Source organism: Pecten maximus, chromosome 16, assembly GCF_902652985.1.
Source record: "Pecten maximus chromosome 16, xPecMax1.1, whole genome shotgun sequence".
NCBI lineage: Eukaryota > Metazoa > Mollusca > Bivalvia > Pectinida > Pectinidae > Pecten > Pecten maximus.
The window spans coordinates 24,040,010-24,063,017 of NC_047030.1; the positions used below are offsets into that span (position 1 = coordinate 24,040,010).

At 37.5% G+C, this 23,008-nt stretch overlaps 1 protein-coding gene across 5 annotated transcripts in view; it reads right to left on the reverse strand.

Moving 5' to 3' along the window:
- LOC117344554 overlaps positions 1–23,008 on the reverse strand; it is a 158,022-nt gene that overhangs the window by 17,312 nt on the left and 117,702 nt on the right. For 4 of the 5 annotated variants that reach the window (XM_033907335.1, XM_033907332.1, XM_033907333.1 and 1 more), the window contains exon 2: positions 7,419–7,482. In XM_033907335.1, coding sequence (XP_033763226.1) covers positions 7,419–7,482 — 64 coding nt within the window. Of the gene's footprint in view, positions 1–7,418; positions 7,483–20,198; positions 20,685–23,008 lie in introns of those variants that run through there. The other variant, XM_033907334.1, reaches the window with a different exon arrangement.

Sequence of the window (23,008 nt, forward strand, 5' to 3'; positions counted from 1 at the left end):
GGGATGTGCATGGATGTGAGTTGCAGTAACAACTTCAACTCACACAATGCAGGTTCCAGTTTAATTTTGAAATACTTAAACAATGCGCCAGCATGGCTGCCATGTCGATGAGGTCACACAGTAAAGGGTATGCATGTTCTGTTAGTCTGGTTGGCTTAAATAAAAGATAGATGACAATATTGTAAGCCTGTGTCAAGGTATACCCTATGTTGTAAGATTCATGTCAATGCCAGATTACCATCCCCGCCATAATCTATACCACGCTCAAAACCAACCAGAAAACGTAATCAGTGAATCTGGAACGAACTTTCTATCTTCAGAACTAGATTAAAACGGAAACGGTAAATTGCTGAAAATTATGCTAGTTTAAAAAGACTAATGCAAAAATGGAAAACTCGCCTGCAACGTAGGAACGCGAGTGTGGCATATATATTATATTATTTCATTAGAAAATCTATTACAAGATACCAAGGAGAATCATAGGAAAATAAGCTCATAAGGAAATGGGACGATTTTGGCAAATGCGCATTACTAAATATGTAAGAAGTGGTTTATATTGCGTTTAAATTAACTAAGGAAGGTCAACATTCAGGATTTACACAGTTGATATTTAGGTGTTTATATCTATTCGAAACTCTGGACACATATAAGATGTTCTTCCATGAAATGGGACAATGGGAACTCACACAATCGTGTATTGTGAAATCGTCTTTGTTCCATGCGCCTTTTCTCTGCATATTCATGTGTTATAATGTACATGTACCTCTTATCCAAACTTTGCCTCTAAACGCTATTTTGACTATTGATTGTTAACGTTATATCGTCACAAACATATGAAACAGGTAAGTGGAAACAATTACATACAAACATTTGTTGAGTTCTGTGACAAAAGACACGGTCTTTATCACCTAGTTATTGCCGCTATTTATCTTTATTGTACACAATCTCAAACCGAGAATTCCTCTGATTGTTCTACATTTCTTTTTCAGAGAACAAAGGATTACCTAAACATATAGTAGGTGTGCTAATGCCATTGTGATAATCCGGCTTCTTTCGTGATGTTGTCTTTATGGTGTATAGTGTTATACTCGTAAAGTGATCGTACCTACGATAGGCAGGTTAAGAAGCAAAATGGCGATGTCAACCTCGTCTGGCATCGTGACAAATCTGCTGATCAAGATATATTTCGAAAAACTGTCGTACAATATCTCTTCTCAGGGTCTTTCTCTTCAAATTTACACTCCGATACTTTCATTTCATAATAAAGACTCGTTCAATTTTTTTCCCTTTTCCTTCATTAAAATAAGCATGGGGTCCCCGGTAGGTAACTTCTGAAATGTAGCGCGTCTCCAGAATCCCTTATGGTTAATCCATTCATCGTTATTACTTATGGGACAACCTGTCCGTCTGTAGCTTTCAAACATTTCCATTGAACCCCCTCCCTCTGCATCTATAACTCTGAAACTGTATAGACAGATGCTTATATGTACAATCATTGAGATTGCAGGTACAAGCAACCACTGGTGGACTTCAGTTGAAGAGATTTGCCGTAACATGTTATAATTCTGGAATGGTTCAAAATATAAAAATATTTACATGTGCTTGGCGATATTTTGATAAATAATCAAATATTTAAAATATTTTGAGTTATAAGGCTATTGCACTTCTATTTCGAGAATTTGACATTAATTTTGAGTTCCTCCTTCCCCTCAACATTTTAAGCCCTTAGCATCCTAGAAGGACGAAATAGCTGTAGAGTTATGTATGATGTAGCTTAATTTATTGTTGGCGCTGTTGTATATAACTCTGAACTTAAAATGTGATAATGTCATGTGTCGTCTTTTGCACAATCCATAGCCCGATGAACCCCCTGTCAGCAGTCTCTACTGCGAAGCCCCTGTACAGAGGCTGCCACAATAAAGAAGGCCCCCTAGGGATCTACATGAAGATAAGACCAGATGACACTTGGCAACTCTGGTGTATTTGCTGTATTTGCCGAGTAGCTGGATGTTACAAAGCCTACTCCATATTGATTTTGTATGTTTGTTTCTGGTCAACACAATTCGTCACTGAGCACCATTGCAGGAGATTCCGGGCGACGATTGCTCTCGAACACTTGCCATTTCTCACGCCTGCCACCACCATACAAAAACAACCAACGGTACCAAGGATTCAAAGCTTGTGTAGCTTCATGTTACAGAAAACCGTTTGTTTTATTCTCAGCTATGGTTGTCGTTACGTAAGGAAGGATTGTGTGCAATCCTCCCTTTTGTTTCAATGGACCATTGTCATACATGCAGTAACGAAAATAAGCTAACAAATTCGTATGTACATGAATGAGGACATGTTCGAGAATAGCATTACTCATGATCACTTCACAGTGAAAATCAATTAACCATTTAACAAGATGAATGGAACAATCTATCGACTAAATTACCCTTAAGATGTTTTAAACGAATTCACATGAAAATCTTATCAGATTCTTTAAAACGAATACATATAGCTCAGAAGGAGGATAACGAAATTAAAACAATGTAAATAATCATAACTCTCAATTTGTTCGGGGTACAATGAAATTGGAAAATCAAACCGTCTTAATTTAAATATTAAAGAAAACAAGTAAATATTCTGTGACGTCACCGGCGATAAACGTGAAACGAGTTCCCAGAAGGAAGTGTTCACATTTTGATTCCATTGTTATTCCGTCAACATGCCTAAGTCACTACTGTCTATGTATAAAGTCTGATTTCCTCGCTCTAAAACCATCAGTCTCAAATTAGATTCCACAGTGTAGGATTTGTCTACACTTCTTCCTCCCCACATCAGCAGCCATATGCAGGGAAACATCACCAGCCGTATTAAGGAACATGGAATAGCGGATCGATACATGCCAAAGAACCCTGGTGTGTGTTCGTAATTTTTGGTTTATACCACTGCATCATTATTCCCAAGCCAGCAAGGCGCTGGGTATAAATTTTTTTCGAAAATTCTCTTAATCTTAAAGTAACTGAAGCCTTTCATTTCTATTTGAACTGATTGATATCTCACGTCAGTCAATTCCTAAACTGCGAGGAACCCTTTATCTCTACTTTTAGAACTTTTTTCTTTTCAATAAAAGTCGGAACCATGAAGGATGATAGACCTTGTATTTTCTTAAATGTGAAGTGAATGATAATGATAAATTTTCTGATTTGGAGCTGGCAGGTCTGTGCTACAGCACGTTTAAAAACCCTCTGATCCGTATGGAGTAATTGAGTCCGCCTCTAATTGCCGTGTACTTGCTCGGTAACATTGCCAGGGCTCGCGTGATCGGTTGCTTATACTCCAGGAATATCAACAAACCATCGACATTCTAGTGCTGTCTTTGGGTCTGCGGTCAAAGATTATCGACATTTGCCGAACATTTATCAAGTTTGACCAAATAATGAAATCGTCGCATATCCATTTCCGCTCAATCAAACTCGCAATGAATGCTGGTACTAACAATACATATATGACGTGCCGAACTGGCAATCATGAGACCGGAAATTGGTCTGTCTATCTAAGCAAAGTCTCGCGAGAGTCGATATATCACGGTATTTGGAGTCAGCCTTTGTAGGTACTGTATAACTGTGCAGCTCTGGAAATATTAACCAATCATAGTGAATTATAATCTCATTTTTCATTTAGGATTATCAATATGTGTTCAAGAACGGAAGCAAAACACGGCTGAACTATAAATGTTTGATTCTAAAAATAGTAACAATTGTAAGTGTTAACACTGAAGCCTGTGACTAGGATTGTGTTTACACCATTTTTTCTAAATCCAAACCTTGTGCTTCAATGTAGTAATGTCCCTTTAGAAACATAAAAGGTACAAAAACACGGTTTTGTAAATTCTTTTCAAAACCAGTTGATATTTGCTCGCAGCCCAGTTTGTGTAGTAATGCGGTTTTCCCAGTTTTTGTTTGTGTAACCTTACTCTGTCAGACACTCTACCCCCACGTACCTGCAGACAATGGCGACGAGGCTGACACAATATGACCCCGGGATACAGCAAGGACGTGTTTCAGTTTTTTTGGTACATTTCTATAAAACGAATCTGGTTTCGTACTTACAGCCTGATGGGTCGGTAATGGTCATTCTATAGGCCTAGTCGTTTTCATTCTGCATTGTGAGCTTTCTTTATTTCCAAATGTATAAATTTCACATTTCGAGAGAGTATTTTAGTCACAAGCATACGTTTAACTGGCAGCCATCAGTATTATACCGAAATTCAACATGCAGAAGTTTTCGGGTTTGAAAACAAGTTGACGGAACTTGAGCTTTGAGTGTTTGGGTGGGTTTTACTATCTGTGGTACGGGTTTGTATCACTGTAGTATAGTATTACGAATGATCCAGCTTTGTATCTTTTAACGATGTATGTGGTCTGTATTCTGACTGTATGACTTGAGATGCAGTTTGTTAGACATTTGCCCCTCAGACGGTATCAAATACCACAAACCTACCATGTCATTGACTGGTCCTTTTCCCAGAATATTCAAATTGTAAACAAAATTGAGCTTGATTATGGTCTGTAAGTAAATCTTAATGCATGTCTGATTCTTGAGACCATCAGTTTCAAACTAGAGGGGGGAGAGGGGGTAAGCTAGCGTAAGAGTTCAGCTGCATAATTCTTTATAAAAACTGGTAGCCAGTCTAATCAGTGTGGCATAGAAAAGCCTGAACACTAGTGATTATATGAACATGTCTTTAAAAGTAAGTAAATAACAACAAATATCGACAGTGTATTTTCCCCGTATTTGTGGTAATCCGCGTGATCCAAAGTTTGGCATTAGCCCATGTCCCAAGTAATTGGTCTGAGAGCCTCTTACCGATACCGGGACCCCCTTCTGTAGTTGGAGAAGCTGCCTATCATGTGTTTTGTTTTACGTCAATGGAAAGGTACGTATATTTCTTACTTTTATCTACATTGAACCCGACTTATTACACGTAGTATGCATCCCAAAGAAGATAATTATGTAATGCACACGCGCATGTAAGATATTTGCACGTTCGTGTAGAAATACATTCATGTCCGTCAGATTTTTTTATTTCTAATACAGTACATATTATGTATACCAATTTCGACGAGGTAGTGGAGCATTGTTGCCTTGCACCTAGAAATTACAAACGCGTTTAGATACGTATTTGTTTTTATAAAAGGTATAATGGGCCTGTCTTCTCTTGAAATCACCCATTTTTATAATCTCCATTTTTGTTACAAAAACAATACTTTTATATTTCATGGTTTTTATTTTTTTAAATGTGAAAAAAAAAATAGAAAAATCACCTTTTAAAAAGACAAAAATCACCTTTAAAAACTGAAATAACCTTTTACAGAAATGTCAACATGAGAGAAAATGTATAGGCATTTTAGCCGTATACGTACTTTACTGACAAAAAGCTGGATGGCTGGACAAAAACAATTACTGTAAATCACTTAAATTTCGCGTGGGATTTATTTTCACGTTAATACGCGAGTGGAATCAATCGCGAATTAAAGTCCTCGCAATTATTTAAATAAAATAACACCTTTTGATGACGGCCAATGTATCGATTAGCGATATATATAATTGCAGAGTCCGTGGCTCTAATAGCTTATTTTTCGCGAGTTTATAATCATTCTTAGACCAGCATTCGCGAAATAATATATTCGCGAAATTATGCACTCGCGAAATCCAGGTGATTTACAGTAATAGCATAATGATCTAATACTACAATTGGTAAGTTGTGTATTCGATTTAAATGTGTTAAATATTTATATTTCAACTACAATACACGTGACCTCAGAATGAGATTGGACAGCAATACCACGTGACATCAATAATCGTATTTTATTGGCGCCAGACGTTAAAGCTATTAGCACGTGAACAAAACAAAATCACTTCAAATTAAAAACGCCATTTTGTATGAATGTTAATTGCTGAAACAATATCTGTACTCGGCTAATGTGGAGACCATTATGGGGGTGTTCTCTGTGTATAATTAACACAGGGAGGAAATGGGCTTCAAATGGCTGTTTGTTAGTTGTATGTTATACATATATTCTATAATACACCAGACAAAATTGCATTCTCTAAACTATACAATACAACACGTTATTAGATGTAGATTAAAGCGCAGACGTAAGAATTTTACGATTTCGCGTTGCTATGACAACCTAAAAATTGGGATGTAATCTGTTCTATAGCAACTAAGTACAATGTCTATTTCGCTTTTTAATTAATACACAGACTTATCGGAGTAATTACAAACTAAACATTGGGGTATATAATCTTTAGAATTTAAATCACGTCAGCGTAATGGAATGCAGACTTCGACCTAACCATTAAATGTCTACAGCCAAGTTTCATCCCTTTCCTACCCTGATCCCTCATTATTTATACCATGGATATCACATTTACTAGGCGGATTTGACAGTCGTATTCTGCTCTAGAACATTTCCATAATAAGCACAGCCCTAGCCGTTCTGAGTAGCCGCCCGATAAATTCTGTCAGTCTTCCTAAAACCGCTATGCCATAATTTCTCATTTGCGATATGAATACGTTGAGGTTATGTAGATCCGTGTTACAGGCCGACTGTATGTCACATTTAGAGGCCTTCGAAAACGGAATTGGGGGGAATTTGCATATATTTGTATGTCTAGATTAAATGTCCACGACCCACTGTGTGAATACAGCCATACAAGTCGTAAATAAGATAGCTGATTATTGTTTCATTTGCGATACAAGGATAAAAGTGCAATTTTGTCACAAACTCGTATCACGGTAGATCGAACACTGTCACATTTCCATTTATAACTGCATAATAAACAATCCAGCCGCAAGGAGACATCAGATTTCGTCAGCCTATTGGGGAATGTGGTTTGAATATTACGTGATTTCCATTGTGTCTCGGTATTGCCGTTTGAACATGTACGAGCCAGAAAATACTGGCACCAGTAACAAGCTACTACATATCGTCAGCGTACAACTTCACGGAAATACTTAATCTGGCTAATTAGCATTGCACAAAAGTACTTAATTTGGCTAATTAGCATTGTATGGAAATACTTAATTAGGCTAATTAGCATTGCATGTACTGTATCAAAATCCTGATTACTTGACAGCATCGACAAAGTCTGGGCATGAGCGTTTTTTCTTGTCAATGGACACTTTTGTCTGCAAATTGGTCTTGACGTCAAATCGTTACATACAATGTACATCTTAGCATCACATGATGATATGATGATAGGAATATATATAATTTCAGTATTTATTGACACAGTAATTACGAGGTAACCAAGTTACATCAGAATCATAAAGCAACAATTGTATTTATTAGCATTAATTTGCACTTGACTTAACTGAGAGTCGTTTGTTTTTGACAAGATGGAGGCTAGTAGAAGAAGCTTACCTTGCGGACAGTTGTCGAGCTGTGTGGCACATTCTTGTGAGAATTTTCCTTGTGCTGGCCCAATCTGTGGAAGACAGAAAAGAAAACGAACACATTAACCAACAGAATCAACATAAAAATACAAACAAAAGATTCTGAATATTTTTAGACATGGTTCAAATTTAAACGTACCACAGGGACACTCGCTTCAGTGTTCATTTCGGACAAGTTTTGGTTTTAAGATACTGAACACTATACAACCGCCCCACAAAAAGTAAAGATAACATTCAAATTCTGCTCGGCAATCTGTACGGACATGTTTGGTGATAAAACAGTTTCGGAGAATTTCAAATAGTTTCATAGATAACGCACGCTTTCTTGTGTTGCATGTGGAGAAAATGAAAATAACGTTAACAGACTGCAACACAAGTATCAAATAGTCTCTAACAATAAAAGAAAACATTTTATTTTCTATTGTTCTACCGCTTCGTGAAATGGAATCATCATTTGACAAAGGTCAGCAAGATTAAAGCATATCTATTTTAAGGACAATTAAATCATGTGCTATTTTTACAACATTACACAGGTTTATATGCATATTAACCGGTGTATCACACAGAGTTGATATAGAAATACCACCGACTCCTCTATACCTTATCTCCATATAACTCGCATGACCTTCGTTTGATGCAGGTATCTGCATTTTAGAACAGAAAATGCCCGGATGATGTATTCGTTAGTAGCGTATTAAGGATATTGTTTTGGCTCATTTCTTCGTCATTATCAAGAGGGAGTCTTTTATCATCCAGCTCTACTTTTAATGATCGTCGTTAAAATGTTCCAGAAGAGACTCTCTATAGGTGCTGCGGCCTCGTCATGTTTTTATTTACTTTCTATAATGAGGCACTCCGGCCGGCGTCGTCAATACGCTGGTCATTAAAACACCTGTAGTGGTCATCTAGATAGTTCTGACACGAGGGTAAACAGCCAAGTATACAGTGTTGGTCTCTCACACAATACAGAATACTGTATCGGTCTCTCGTACAACACAGAATACAGTGTCGGTCTCGCATACAACACAGAATACAGTGTCGGACGGTCTCTCACACAATAAAGGATGCAGTATCGGTCTTGTTATAACCTACTTGATAACAGTTGACTAAATAGGAGATTCATATGGTTGATTTATAACTTTTATATACAATTTATGACTAATTTATTAGCAGGAAATTGGCAACTACAAAACTTCGCTTTTTGTACTTAGTGTGAACTTTTGATTATTTCAATAGGATTTAGCTCCGGTCTGGACGGCTGATGTTCACCGGACCCTTGCCAATCCTGGAAAACTTAACGAATAATTGACTTTGAAATATTGAAAAAAAAAATTAGAGAAGAGGAGATTAAAAATCAGCATCTCAAGACAAGAAATGAAATAAAAACATTTTTCAGCTATTGAAAAAAAAACCCAACAACATTGGAACCTATTGCGAGACACCGACTCGTTAAGGTTGTGAAGTTCCACGTCCTAGCTGTAAAGTGGGCAAGTACCTCTCTTCCGGTAATTTATCATATTACTGTCAAAATACAAACGCCAATCATCGCGCATCCGCTTTAGAACCTTAAATTAACCATTAAACTAGTAGTAACGCTATTCCGGAGAGAACCTTGAATTGTTCGCTACAGTCATGAAAACATACCGGTATTTTATGAAAATGCAAACTAGAAGATTTTTTAAGTAGTCCAAAAAACACAAAACAGAGGCTGGAATTTTTCCGGAATCTGCATTTCGTTTCTAACGTTCCGAGTTAGTGAAGATGTCATTAGCAATTAGTTTTACGATGAAAAACACAAAACTTCCATACATAATTGACGAAGCACATCGGAGGTAAAGAACAGACACAGAACTGACAATGGCCAATTATGCCTCACTCAATTCCAGCGTACGTCATGAAATGCTCTTTCAATCTCGTGTTTAGGTCCCTCCAAGCAGGTGCGCGTTTTCGTTAAAAACCGTGTATCCCTTAGTGGTCTGGGGGATTTTGCCTCTGTCGTTTCATCTAATACTAGCCATTCGGGAGAACACGAGCTTTCGACATGCGTGACGTGACTACTTGCGCATCTAAGCTCTGGTAAATTGTACCATCTTTATACAGTCATCTATTCCCGGTCAAACCGTATGATTTCTATACCCTGGAGATATTGAGACTTCATTATATGGAATTACAGAGGATTCCTTGCCCTTGTCTGGTTGGGAGGAGAGCTGGGGATGGAAACGCTATTACAAGTCACAGAGCATATACCGCAAAGGCTTGCAACCCTGTGCTGGAACTAGACGATTGCATGTGATCGGTAATGGCGGACTGAAGACAAATGGTTCTAATGTCGTTCCTGCACGAGGACCTATATTACTGAGCAGGCTTACCATATACAGCATATGACATTGACAATGTCCTTGAAGTAGCCGAAACGTACATAAAATAATGCGCTAAACGTATTTAAAACATTGAAACAAACGTATCCGGAGCAATAAAATGCAGCGTTATATCTAAGAATTAAATTAAAAGAAGTAAATAAGATTACTGAGGCATTTCCATGACAACTAATTTTGAAAAACAATGCTGAAGGAAATGAAATTTTAGTTTATCCCTACAACAAATTAGGTATAACGCACATCGAAAGGCAATAACTAAAATCTAATTTCTCTGCACATCGTCAATAAATAAAATCCCATTTCACTGTCACGTTGCCCGTAAATAAAATTCCATTTCATGGTCACAGCGTCAGTAAATAAAATCTCATTTCAACGTCAAAATCGTCAATAAATAAAATCCCATGTCACCGTCACGTTGTCCGTAAATGAAATCCCATTTCATGGTCACATCGTCAATAAATAAAATCCCATTTCATGGTCACATCGTCAGTAAATAAAATCCCATTTCACCGTCACATCTTTAATAAATAAAATCCCATTTCATCTCCATATCGCCATTAAATAAAACCACCCCATTTCACTACAAACTAGCATTAGTATAATTCTGCACATGTAATAGCATTAACTGCACGGGTAATTCACAAGCCTCAAGGAATTTATGTTCGGATGTGTATTGTGGTTTGTGCCAAATAGTTTACACGATACAAAACCATTGTTTACTCTTTCTCTATACACAAGTATACAACAGGTAAATAAGGGTTGCTAAGTCTCGTCAAGGCATGCATTACCACAGGAATAACCTATATATAGAAAACATACCCGGATGTATGTACATTATGGATCTTACATTAAATTAAACACAGTAATACATTGTAGTTAGCTACAGCTGAATAGCCTGGTCTAAAGGTTCTCTCTGCCCTCAAGGGATACAATGTCCATCTTTTCTGACGGCTCTGAGAGCTAGGCGGATGTTAGTCTTTATAAAACAAATATTTGATTTTCGTTAAGGAAATTGACTGGTTCTACACTGAAAACTCCCAAGAATCATTGACAGGCCCGCTCTTCTACACTGGAGTAGAGATCGTACAGCTATCGAGAGTCAATACAAGTGTAATTGAGGGAACCGGAAAACTATAATGAAAATAACATGCACACACAGGATAGACAGCCTTTTAACAAATTGATTCGTTACGTGTTCAAAGTTGTCCCGAAGACATGAATGAAAGTGAAATATTGGAAAGAATCGGGTAGCGAATTGACAAGTTATTGATTAAAAACCCATAGTCTCCATGTCGGCTTCTGATCGGGCGATAAGGACGCGTTATCATATATATCTGTCATAGTCGGCTGGATATATTTTCTATAACTTGAAAGCAATATTTACAACATCATAATGAAATTGATTAAAGCTGCACGTGCATTTTCTATGATCGTATTGGTTTAAACCTAGTTAATTGTTAAAACAGACAAGTGGATGAGAGGCATGTTCTAACAACTTACGAGCTCTCCTCGATCCATGATTGTATTTAATTACATGTATTATGTAAAGGCATGGATTTTTATTATCCTTGGGGGAAAAGCATAGTCCAACTTTTTAATTTTAAAACTCGAAATCGGTTCGACTGATCCTGTTTTAATCTCTCCATTGGTATGTTTGACTAATAACACCTACACTATATCTCATACCCTCAAAACTGACGAATGAATATTATACAATTAACCTCCGGAAACTTAAGTCACCGAATTACGGGAAATGTCATAAGCGGTAAAACAGAGTAGCATATTGTATGAATGGGGACAGGTGAGTCACGTGACTGAAGTGTCGGACAATACCGGCTTCTACATCAGGATGACGTGTCATCTCGAGTTCACACAGTACCATATAAGGGGCACTTTAATTTTAGTCGTTCTAATGTAAGTAGTGTAGCTCCAAGCTACTGTGTATATGATTCTATTCGTCAGCTTCATAAAGGACGCAAAGTTTAACCTAAGGGTAACACATTTATGTAAAATATTCAAATGTTTTTCTTTCTGAAACTTTATAACACAAGGGATTATGCCTATCTATGATTTTTATATGGTCTCCCCAAAACCATTTTACTCGTCTAATTCAAACAATATGATAATGTATAGAACATCTAAAATGTAACATCAATTATTCTATTTTACTCGGTACAAGACGACATTTATTATTTTATCAGTACGTTGGGTAAAATTACCTTCAATTCGCTGAAGTACCAAAAGAAATTCGTCTTAATTATTTAAGTATAAACTTTTACTCAAGCGCGGGAAGGCTTCGGGCCGACGGAAGAAACTGTGGTTCCCGGAAAATACTATGTACAGTACCTGTACACCTTCCGAAAACCAACCAAGTGAAGGCCGAGCGTGTAACAATTTCCCTACCAACCTACTTCCTAAATTGGTAAATTTTCTCTGACGTAATACAACTTTAGGTCGGAGATCGGGTTCCTTCTCAACGTTTATTAGAATCACAGGTACTGACCTCGTTTGTTAATACCATAGGATTATATATCGGGAAGTATTTATAGGTGAGACAAGTATCTGTGCTAGACTTCCCTATAAATATCGGATATGTTAAGAACGTTCCTGAACAAATTAGAAAATGTAAGCTAGCTGGCTAAATCTATATTGTTTAATTGTATGAAAATATACATACGTTGAGTAATACAGAATTGAACAGGTGCGTTCGATTTTAACGATTGAGGAACTATATATGGAACAATAACTCATTATAAAACTTTATTTACTGTACAACAATTGCGAAACAAGTTAAACTTATTAATCACACTTGTTGGCCCTATGGAAGCGCGCGAGGGGCCTTACTGTGGGAGGAAACTGGAGTACCAGGGGAAAACCCACGTGGTCGGGCAGGTGACCCCATACCTTTTCACGTCCGATTTGGGAATCGAACTCGGCCCATCTAAGTGAAAGGCAAACGTGTTACCACAGTGTCACACGACCACCCTTAAATGGAGGTATGTCGTTGTATAGTAGTCCACGGCCTAAGCGTATAGATAACGTGTATGTACAATTCAAAAAGTGTAAGCTGTGCTAAATTTACATTGTTTTAATTGTAGGAATTATTTACATATTCATCGATACCGAATTGAGCAGGCGCGTTCGATTGTAACGATTGGGGAACTATGCAACAATCAGGCCTCACCATACTATATCGGTTGGTTTCCCTTTCAAGTGCTACAACTATAAATACATGTATTTTTCATCATTTCATATTGCACCAAAGACATTTTTTAAAGATAGAACAGGATTCAAATTTGTCGTTGTGAATATCTCTGTAGCTAGTGTGCTTTGTTATGCATCCTGCCGAAAACTGGATCACAGTTATAAATCGGTTCTGCAAGATTACGTAAACTCGACACTTCATACACAACATGAGTTATATCCTAGTTAAAATATCGACAACTAACAATACTTTTCTTTTAATATGTCGTCGTTCGCTAAGAAACAGGACTGTTCGATAAATGATTTAATGTTTCCGTTACACCTTTTGTTCGGAATTCCTGTTTGCCTGTCTTCCCGTCGTTAGTGTCTTTGTGTGGCGGCCATTAGTCCGTGTCGTTACGCACCACTTAACCGTACCTTATGTTGCACTATCAATCAAATCCCATTAAGTTATAAAAAAAATGTAGCCTGCAAAGTCAAATTAGACAGCTGTTTATTGAGCAATCTATATTTGCATCATATTAAGTGCGATGGAAAACATTTTAAAAATCTATTTATACATTCCAAAATGGCGTCGAACAATCGCAACCGCGGCTTATACTGGGATGCGAACACGTAGTAAGATAAAAGACAGGTGTCTTCCGTCCAAGTTTGAATGGCTGTTAAATAAGAAATCTGTTTGTGTTAATTGGGATGAAAAGGGAAGAAAATAACAACTGTTGAAGGCAGATGTGCACAGGTGGTTAGTCCCGAGGGCAATTTGGTGTGTGGGTTCAGCCTCATACCCTCATTTCCGTACGCATGAAGTTCAATCTAGAATCTGGGAACTGGTAGCAGAGATATCAGACCTCGCCATGCTGCTGAAGAATCTCAAAACTGATGTCAAAGAAATCTAACATCACCAAGATGTTGAGTTCTTAAAATAAATAAAACCAACCTCGTCCGAGAATAGAAAGGCCACGCGCCAGGTATATATCATAATATAGGCCATTAAATACATGTACAACATTACTAGCAGATTTAAGTCACTGATGAGGAACATTTATCTCATTACTAGTCTGTTTTTCCAGACATGCACCCGTGTCATACCTACCATATCCCACATGCGGGTGTTTGCAAAAATTTCGCCGAATTTATCGGGAAATTATTTTGAGAGTTTTCGCTTGATTTCTCGTGAACACGAACGGTAAGCGATACACAGAGTCTTGAATAAGTTTAAATGTAATACATGTAATTAATTTGGTAAACGGGTTCATTTTACATGTAATACAATATCCAAAGGTTTATGGCATATTAAGGTAGGCTGGAGACATGAAGTTATTAAAGTCGTTCAATCGTTATTAATTTTAATTTTGGTCATGAACTCTTCATTAATTCTCTGTCACATGTTAGGGTTTGATATTAATCCTTACAGTTCCCACGTTACATACATGAGACGGATGACGTCACAGGATTCGGGAGAGTTTAAATTAAAAACACGTTCTTGCTTGCATTGATTGTAATCATTTTGTATTAATTCATCACAAGATGAAGCAAAGATCTCACCGGAAGTCAGAATTGGCTTTGATCTTTAGCGGATATCGAAGCCACAAACTGTTATCATAGAGCAAGTTTATTAAGTCTACATCGTTTATTTTAATTTTCTTCTTTTTTTGTCGAAAAATTAGCATAAGGACACGTTAAAATCTTTTGACATTTAAGAAATGCAGCGACATTGATCATCTTTACGACATTTAAGCTTTAAAGCGGGAAACCGCTGCAACCTTGGCTCGTAAACTGTCTTTCTTTCAACCGGTTAAAAGTACTTAATATCTGATTAAATTCAACAAGCAGAGAATGAAGATTTCTTTTGTAAAAGAAAATTCATATTTGATATGAAAACTCAACCAAGCGACAGGTTTGATATCAGATAAACGATGTTCATTGTTGAGAAGCGCTGTTGAAATAGATACTTGTTATCGTACTTAGATCTCCTGTACCCTGGGACAGGATATGTATAGTGTGTAATTAACTCCCAAGGTCTACAAGATGCTCGTCCCTTTATTAATGACAAATTAATACAAATTTCTCCGAAAATTTGGCGGAAAATGTTAAAATTTGTCTCAAAGACACAAATGAATCTGAACTAGTTTTCACCAGGCAAGAAAATCAAAAACATTTTCATAAAAAAAACGAAATTAATATGAGTTTTTATGTTACAAAGCCCTGACACCATCAGATACAATCTAGATCGAGCCCATCCTTATATATACGTTGCGCGTCCGGGACATTCCGGCCATTGCTTTGGTCAGTGATCGGATGGCCGACCATGCTTCCTTTCAAGTTACTAATTGAATTAATTTACATACTAAGAAATGACTAATAGAATTTCAGCGGTCAATTACGGCCATTATCATACTAGATTGGTCAGATGATCAAGTTACACGTCCGGACGTGAACAACTGCTGGCGTCAGGAGTTCATCAAAATGCAAATAAATTGTTCATGGTCGAGCTGCTTCGAAAGTTTTAATTGTCTTCCATTGTTATTGCTTGTTTTCGTATGGCGAATTTCATTTGTTGGTTATATGAACCACGACGGATACCAATGGAACTCTGCTCTTGTACTTCGCTTCTTAGACGTCAAGAACAGAGTCTAAGCCATGTTTTTTTTTTGAAAGTTTGTTAGTCGTTTTTGTATGACCAGTTTATCGGTTATTTTGTATGACGAGTTTTGTGGCGAGTTTGTTGTTTTTGTATGACGAGTTTATCGGTTATTTTCGTATGACGAGTTTGTGACGAGTTTATGGGTTATTTTCGTATGACGAGTTTATGTGACGAGTTTGTTAGTTGCTTTTGTATGATGAATTTAACGGTTATTTTCGTATGACGAGTTTTGTGACGAGTTGTCGGTTATATTTGTTTGTTGGTTTTGTATGACGAGATTTGTGACGAGTTTGTTAGTTAGTTTCGCATGTGACCAATTTGAAACATTTTTAGTGGCATGTCAATAGATGTAAAACCTTCACAGATGAGAAATAAGAGATAGCTCGAATCGTTACTGGTAATCAGAGTTCACGGTTGATGTGAAGAGATGTCCTAAGATGATATGGCCATCAGGTCACAGCCGGACACTGCCAACCTTTTGTCGGAGACACAGGACTTATGAGAGTATCTGTCAGAGGTCAATGGCGATCAAAAAGGGCACCAGTGTGCTCCGGACACCTATACAACTACACAACATGGTGTTTTATTCTAGTATACGAACACAGTATGATTTTATGTGACTCATCCAGATTCAATATCAGGATAGGACGTGTGGATGTCCCATCAGCATAAACTACAACTAGACGGCGTTGTATGCAGTGCCACACCCTGAAGAGTAGTAAAAGTCAAAGTAGCTCATATCAAGGATAGTCATTCCTCCCGACTATAACGGACACACCGTGACACGGCCATACTGGACAGTCGTTCATTCCGGACACTTGTCCATACTGAACACTGACCATACCAGACACTCGTTCTCAGACCATAACGGACACACATCAATACCGGACACACGGCCATACTGGACACTCGTCCATACTGAACACTGGCCATACCGGACACACGTCAATAGCGGACATTCCGGAGACTCGTCCATACTGAACACTGACCATAACGGAAACTTGTCCATACCGGAGACTCGTCCATATTAGACAACCGTTATGTTGGAAAACGTAATCCTGAGTCATATAGTATGATCATTTGTAATTAAATATGTTAAAACTAACCCGGTTAACATTTACAACATAACACATGGAAATACAAAGTGAACATCGCTAAAATTGTAACATTCCCACGTGTTTACGCAAAGAGTTGGACTACACAGGTAAAAAAAACCGTAAGGTATTACGAGGAGGAAATCTACAAAATGTCTCACGTACGTGTATTAATGCTGGTTTAGCACTATCTGGGGCTCCACATAGGGGGTACACATGCTGTCAGAGGTACTAATACACGTATGTATCTTGATTCAGTAGTTGATTACCGTGGTGGGCCCCACCTGCGGTACTAGTAGGCGAAGTTTATTAAGTAATTATCATAAGGTTCTTTACGATACTGTTACACAGGGAACACGACTGTAACTCTCTCCTCACATCTGTAGCTTGTAAATGTTCACGTTTTTTAAAAGGATTTTATTCCCGGTGTACAGGCAGCGCGAGTTGTAAACTCAGGCGTTAAACAGCGAATCTAGGACACGTTCAACGTGCAACATGATATCACACGAATTCCCCTCGTGGCCCAAGGCACACTACACATAGAACAATGATATCATTTAATACAAAACAGAAACAGCCGATAAGAAAGAATTCAAATCATGCAGATAAAAATCAAAACAAGACTCTCCAAACAAGATTCCTGTGACATGGCACCTGTTGGGTCTATGCGATGACATAGTCCACAAGCGCAACATAAATGTCACGCCGTCCAGTGTCAATGTTATTTGAAATCTTTTGATTAATCTGACAGACATTTATCATCTAATTTCAGTGATACTCAGTTGACATTCTTTGTATATTTACTGGCCAACCCCAATCCCCACCCCCACAAAAATGTTGAAATGTACTGAGTTTTGGATTCTAAACGTTGCTCAGGAAGCAGTGATGTTAAACGTTAACTAATTTTTCAAAACAAATGTAGGGTTAGGCAGAAATTGAAAAATACGGCCGTTTCGTTCTTCTCGAACTCGTCAGTGCTAAAGACCTAAATTCATGATTTTTTGAGAGACAACCAAAAATTAAACCAAAAATAGATTATAATAAATGTCAAAATCTGGGGTAGGGTTGGGGTTCAAAGTTTTATGTTTACGGCCTGCATTATCTGTATAAATAAGGACCCATGACACAGAATCCCCTGTGTGTCATAAGTAATTATCGTAATCTGGAAGGCAGGGAGGGGTAAATTATCGGTATAACGAGTTCGTCTATTAACGTTAATGCCAAGTTGTGTTTAAGTACACATATATTTGCTAACAATAACAAAGTACGTTCATGGTTTAATGGACAGCAGTATATTAATAAGTAAATAGTTTAACTATTGTTATAGACGAGATGACTAATATTATTTTAAGATATGTTTATTCCTTAGTTCTAACTTTTGTTATAACGTGAGCATACGTGTTTTAAAGAGTTATGTGTCACGATGTCTAAATTATGAATATCAAAACAAAGGTCAGATTTTTAAAACAAACCCCAAACATCAATCAAATGCAGCGTTAGAAACACAAATGTAGGCATAGAAAATATATTTCAGGAATTTGGAGCATGTATAATAATTTACATCGTCATTGTTTCAAATTAAACATTACAACACGACCATACATGTATTTATAACCTTTAGTTTGACGTGTACATATAACGCTGTTGTTTGAATCACAGCTAAATCTCGTGGATTCTCGGGCGGTTGAACATATAGCAGAAACCAAAACAAAGTCACAAAGAACCGGAAACATCCAACACAGAAAGTAGAACAAAATTACTCAGAACCGGATACCGCAGCACAGAAATCAATCAGAAACCGGAAATGCGAAATACAGATACCGGAAATACCAAACACAGAAACCAAAAGGTTTCGAATACAGAAACCGGAAACACCATAATATGTGTCGTGAACGCAAAACTTAAACTAAAACGTAAAAAAAAACTTTGAGTACCCATACAGAAACCGGAAATACCAAATACAGAAACCGGAAATACCAAACACAGAAATCGGAAATACCAAACACAGAAATCGGACTTGTCACAAAGACACAACATGAAACGCCAAATACAGAAACCAGTCGAAGTGTTGTATCAAACACACATTGGTCGTTGGGTTATCGTCGAAATATAGTATATAATGAATAAGGATTGTAGTAAATAAATCTATAAAACAATAGGATAGTTTTCAGCCCATTTGTTGTTGTACAGTGTGATTGACCCCATTCCCCCAAGCCAAACTCCATCAGTTTTTATACGTATGTATTTTGAGTGACGAGAGATCGCGGGCTATCATTATCCTTTTTTCTGACGTCAGGAAGGTCTTTCAAACATAAGCTACTGTATACTTGATATTGTAAATAGATACATACAATGCCATATTTATTTCGTTTCCAACTCATCTTCGTAACATAAAATCCCACGAGAAGTTCCTGGGCTCCAGGCGGTTTTAATCCCCGAGTAGTAATCTGAAGATGATTTGAAGAGGGCCGGTCGATATTCCGGTAGAGTTATTGGCCTAGGAAACGAGCACCTGAGATCACTGTTAATGCTCCTTGTCAGACTTAAAATCTTATTAAACTGGCAAAGCCAGATGTGTATATGTCAGTCGGATAGAGTTTGTATTCCGTTTATATCGGCTATAACAACTGGTGTCTTTCCAGCCTCATCAGCTCCCACCTTCACAAACAGACGTACATACCAAGTATTTATACAGGGTGGTGTCAATTCATACCGCGGTACATTTCTGATACACTACATTGTAGTATACATTGTAGTATTCGCCTATTGTGTTAATTTAATATATGTCAGAACTACAGACTCAAATGGATATTTTTTCTGTTTTTGTGTATTCGAGTTACTTATATATAATGAAATGTTCAGCGTGATTAATCTCAGATATGGTTTACTCTTACATATGGTTTTGTAGTAGAATTTTCGAGATGACATTTCTTACACGATATCTGAACAGATACAACCACGTGCACGGTACATAAAGCTAGTTTTAATACATTGTAGACATTCCTTTGTTCAGTAAGGAAAATAATTAGACATGCATATCGCTAGAAGTATGAATTCTTTTTTGTAGCAAACACGATATTATGATGTGTTGCTATGAGTCTTATCGTGTGTAAAATAAGATTGATTGGCACAACAAGCAAAGTATATCTGAAAATCTCTTCCTCAAGTAAGAAGTTTCTATATACATCAAATAGATGAAAATCGTATAAAAATAAATAACCTATAGTGATTATTAGTTCTTGTGATTCAGAGAGTTTACTTGGTACGTTGGAATGACGTCCCTCTCTAAGGCAGATACTATCCCATACATTATAGTATTCTACACGAGAAACCCTATCATTCTAGCCATGGAGACTCGGTCCCCTGCTGATTACTAAATGCCGTGCATGCGGAAGCAGCTACTCGCTATAGAATATACGTATACATACCGGTTCCCTTGCATCCTCACAATGCAAACTGGAACACCCTGCTCCAAGCATCGCCAGCGTGAAGGTTTGGAATAAATCCCTTCTGTAAAGAAGGTCCACTCACACAAAAACAATATGGGGACACCTTATATTGTTACTTTTCTCTCATTTCACAACAAAAACAACGTTACAACACATAAATAGCCATAGCGAAAGGCCGAGTATCCGTCCCTCGTATCTACACAAGCAGGACTGGAGTAGCTGTATACACAATAACAGCGCTCAGCCACTGAAACTGGCGGCTCCACGCGTATTGATTTTCAAAATGGCGGATTGAAAGAAGATCTTGTATACTTCTTTTGAGTAAAGACTGGTAGAGTCTTAAGACGTTGTTACACCTCCTGACAGCACACCGCATGCAGAGATCAGGCCGAGTAGATTATCCTACCACAAAAGATCCTCACGGCTTTGTTTCCTTTTTACATATGAGCGCTATTCATATCTACGTGGGTATATGGGTATCGGATAGCGGTAAGCTGTGTGGCTGTGGACCACTTGTGTTGTGTTTCCTCTACTTCGTCACTCGGCTTCATTAAGTATAACTTCAATAAGTGCCGTGACTTATGAACTAGAAACAATATCCGTGATTTCTCGGCCTCCTTAAAATCTACAAGTGTGTGAGAAGAACATTTTCCCAATGAATTATATGTACATGTATATATCTATAGAGCTATATATACGACGCTGCATTGATACGGACAATGTCATATTGTAAGTAATTTAAAGTACAAGCAATCCACAGTGTTCCAACCGTGTAATTGTATATGGGTAATTTGTCGACACCCCAGTACTTGTATGTAATTACACAGTTAAATGTTTAAGTAAAATATGTTATTTTTATCTACATGTACAAGTAATGTGTAATTGGTTATCAAGTCAGTATAATTATCTAAACGCGACACTTCCAAATGGGCGCATGTTCATAATGATCTTGTTAATATCTAATTTTTGTTTTTTCGTTTTCGTTTCTAATAATATGGGTGTCGATCCTCTCAAATCTTCTTCACTGTTCATGTACAATAATCCATAGAAACTTCACTGAATAGTGTTGTGTGGATTTTCACAGTATATATCAGCTGTATACAATTGTATAATAGTGTTGGTATCTATTCGCTGTACATGTATAGACAAAGTTTACACGCCTACTCTATTAATGTTTTACACGTGAAGTAAATAAACTCCGTATTTTGAAGCACACGTGTGTTCACGTAAAACTATTGTACCGAGAACAGTAAACCCGGGGGACACAACCGCTACACTCCGGGTTCGTTATCAGAACATTTGTTCGCTGTGGTAATTTTTTTTTTAAATTTACATAATCACCCCGCGGATGAATACATATGTATCAATTCATTCGCAATCATCTGTTTTTATCTGTACGACGATGTGTGTTCACTGAACCGTGACACAATGGGATACAGAACTAGTAGTGTATATATCTTATCGATAAATAAATATAGGGCTGGTATTGAGAACTTTAAAATCGATATTTAGAGGGAATACACAACGAGAGCACCTTGTGTGGTTAGGAAGCCGGGCTGACATTTTAACACGCCAACAAGAAGTTCTAATTATAAAGACGTTTATTGTGTAAATACACTTACAATAGAAGTGTTTCATACAAAGAAGGCATTGTAAACATGCTTGACAATAATGGGTTTAAATGAATACATATTCCAAAGACATTTTCTAAAGTGTTTCTAAATAATTATTAATAGGTCTGCATCTAACATGCCGTCGTTATTATGCGTCACCCACTACCGCTCACCCAGACTGGACCCCTGTCTCTATAACATTAAAATTATACATACAACTGAGCTTTATGATTTTGATCTCTAGGATGTCTGATTCTAAGTTTTAAACCAGGGGAGACAATCTAGTATTCGAATTGAGCGGAGCAATTCTCAACAACAACAACAACAACAACAAACTTAGGGGCTTGTGGCCAGTCCACCCCTCACCCCTCTATAAATGTGCATCCGTTAAACCGGAGAGGTGAGCCCTCTCGTATGGTGTCCATTATCGATTCGATATGTATCCATCTTAATATAAATATCCCAACCGCCAAATAGAAAGCAGTTTTCAAAATGATCTTTATTAAGCATTAATGATGCGTGGAAATAGACGTGTGAACTTTGTTATTATTAAATACTCGACATAAATACCATCAGCTCGAGAAAGACTGACTTGCTAGGACCGTTACCGCCATTAAAAGGTCGACATGAGTAACAATACCGCCTGTCGATGTCCATTTTTTTTTTCTACTTACAAATCTGATGAAGTAGAGAGATGTACTAGGGATGATGGCGCCGATACTATACGTTATAGCGGCCATCAGAAACGTCCAGATGGCTTTTTTTAATGACAAGAAATTATTGGTACACAGAGAGCATGATTAATTAATTCATTCTCGCGTTTCCATTGGTTACGCTAAGTATAATCCTCGAGTTCCTACATGGACGTCAATGTAACAGAGTGCATGATTAATCAAATTTAAGTCACTGCCTCCGCAAGGGATCGAACCCAGGACCTCTGGACTACTACAGAGTTCTCTAGCCGAGAGGTATATTGCAGGGTTACGCAGCAAATTGGTGAAAGTCGTAACGATCTCCCATGATAACGCTGTTGCTCTCGTCTTCTCGAAGTGCCCCACTTAAAAAAACAAACAAACAAAAACAAACGAAGCACACACACACAACAGCAAACAAAAACAAACAAAGGGACATAATTATGTAATAAGCGGAACAAGAAGTGATTGCATATTATGCGAA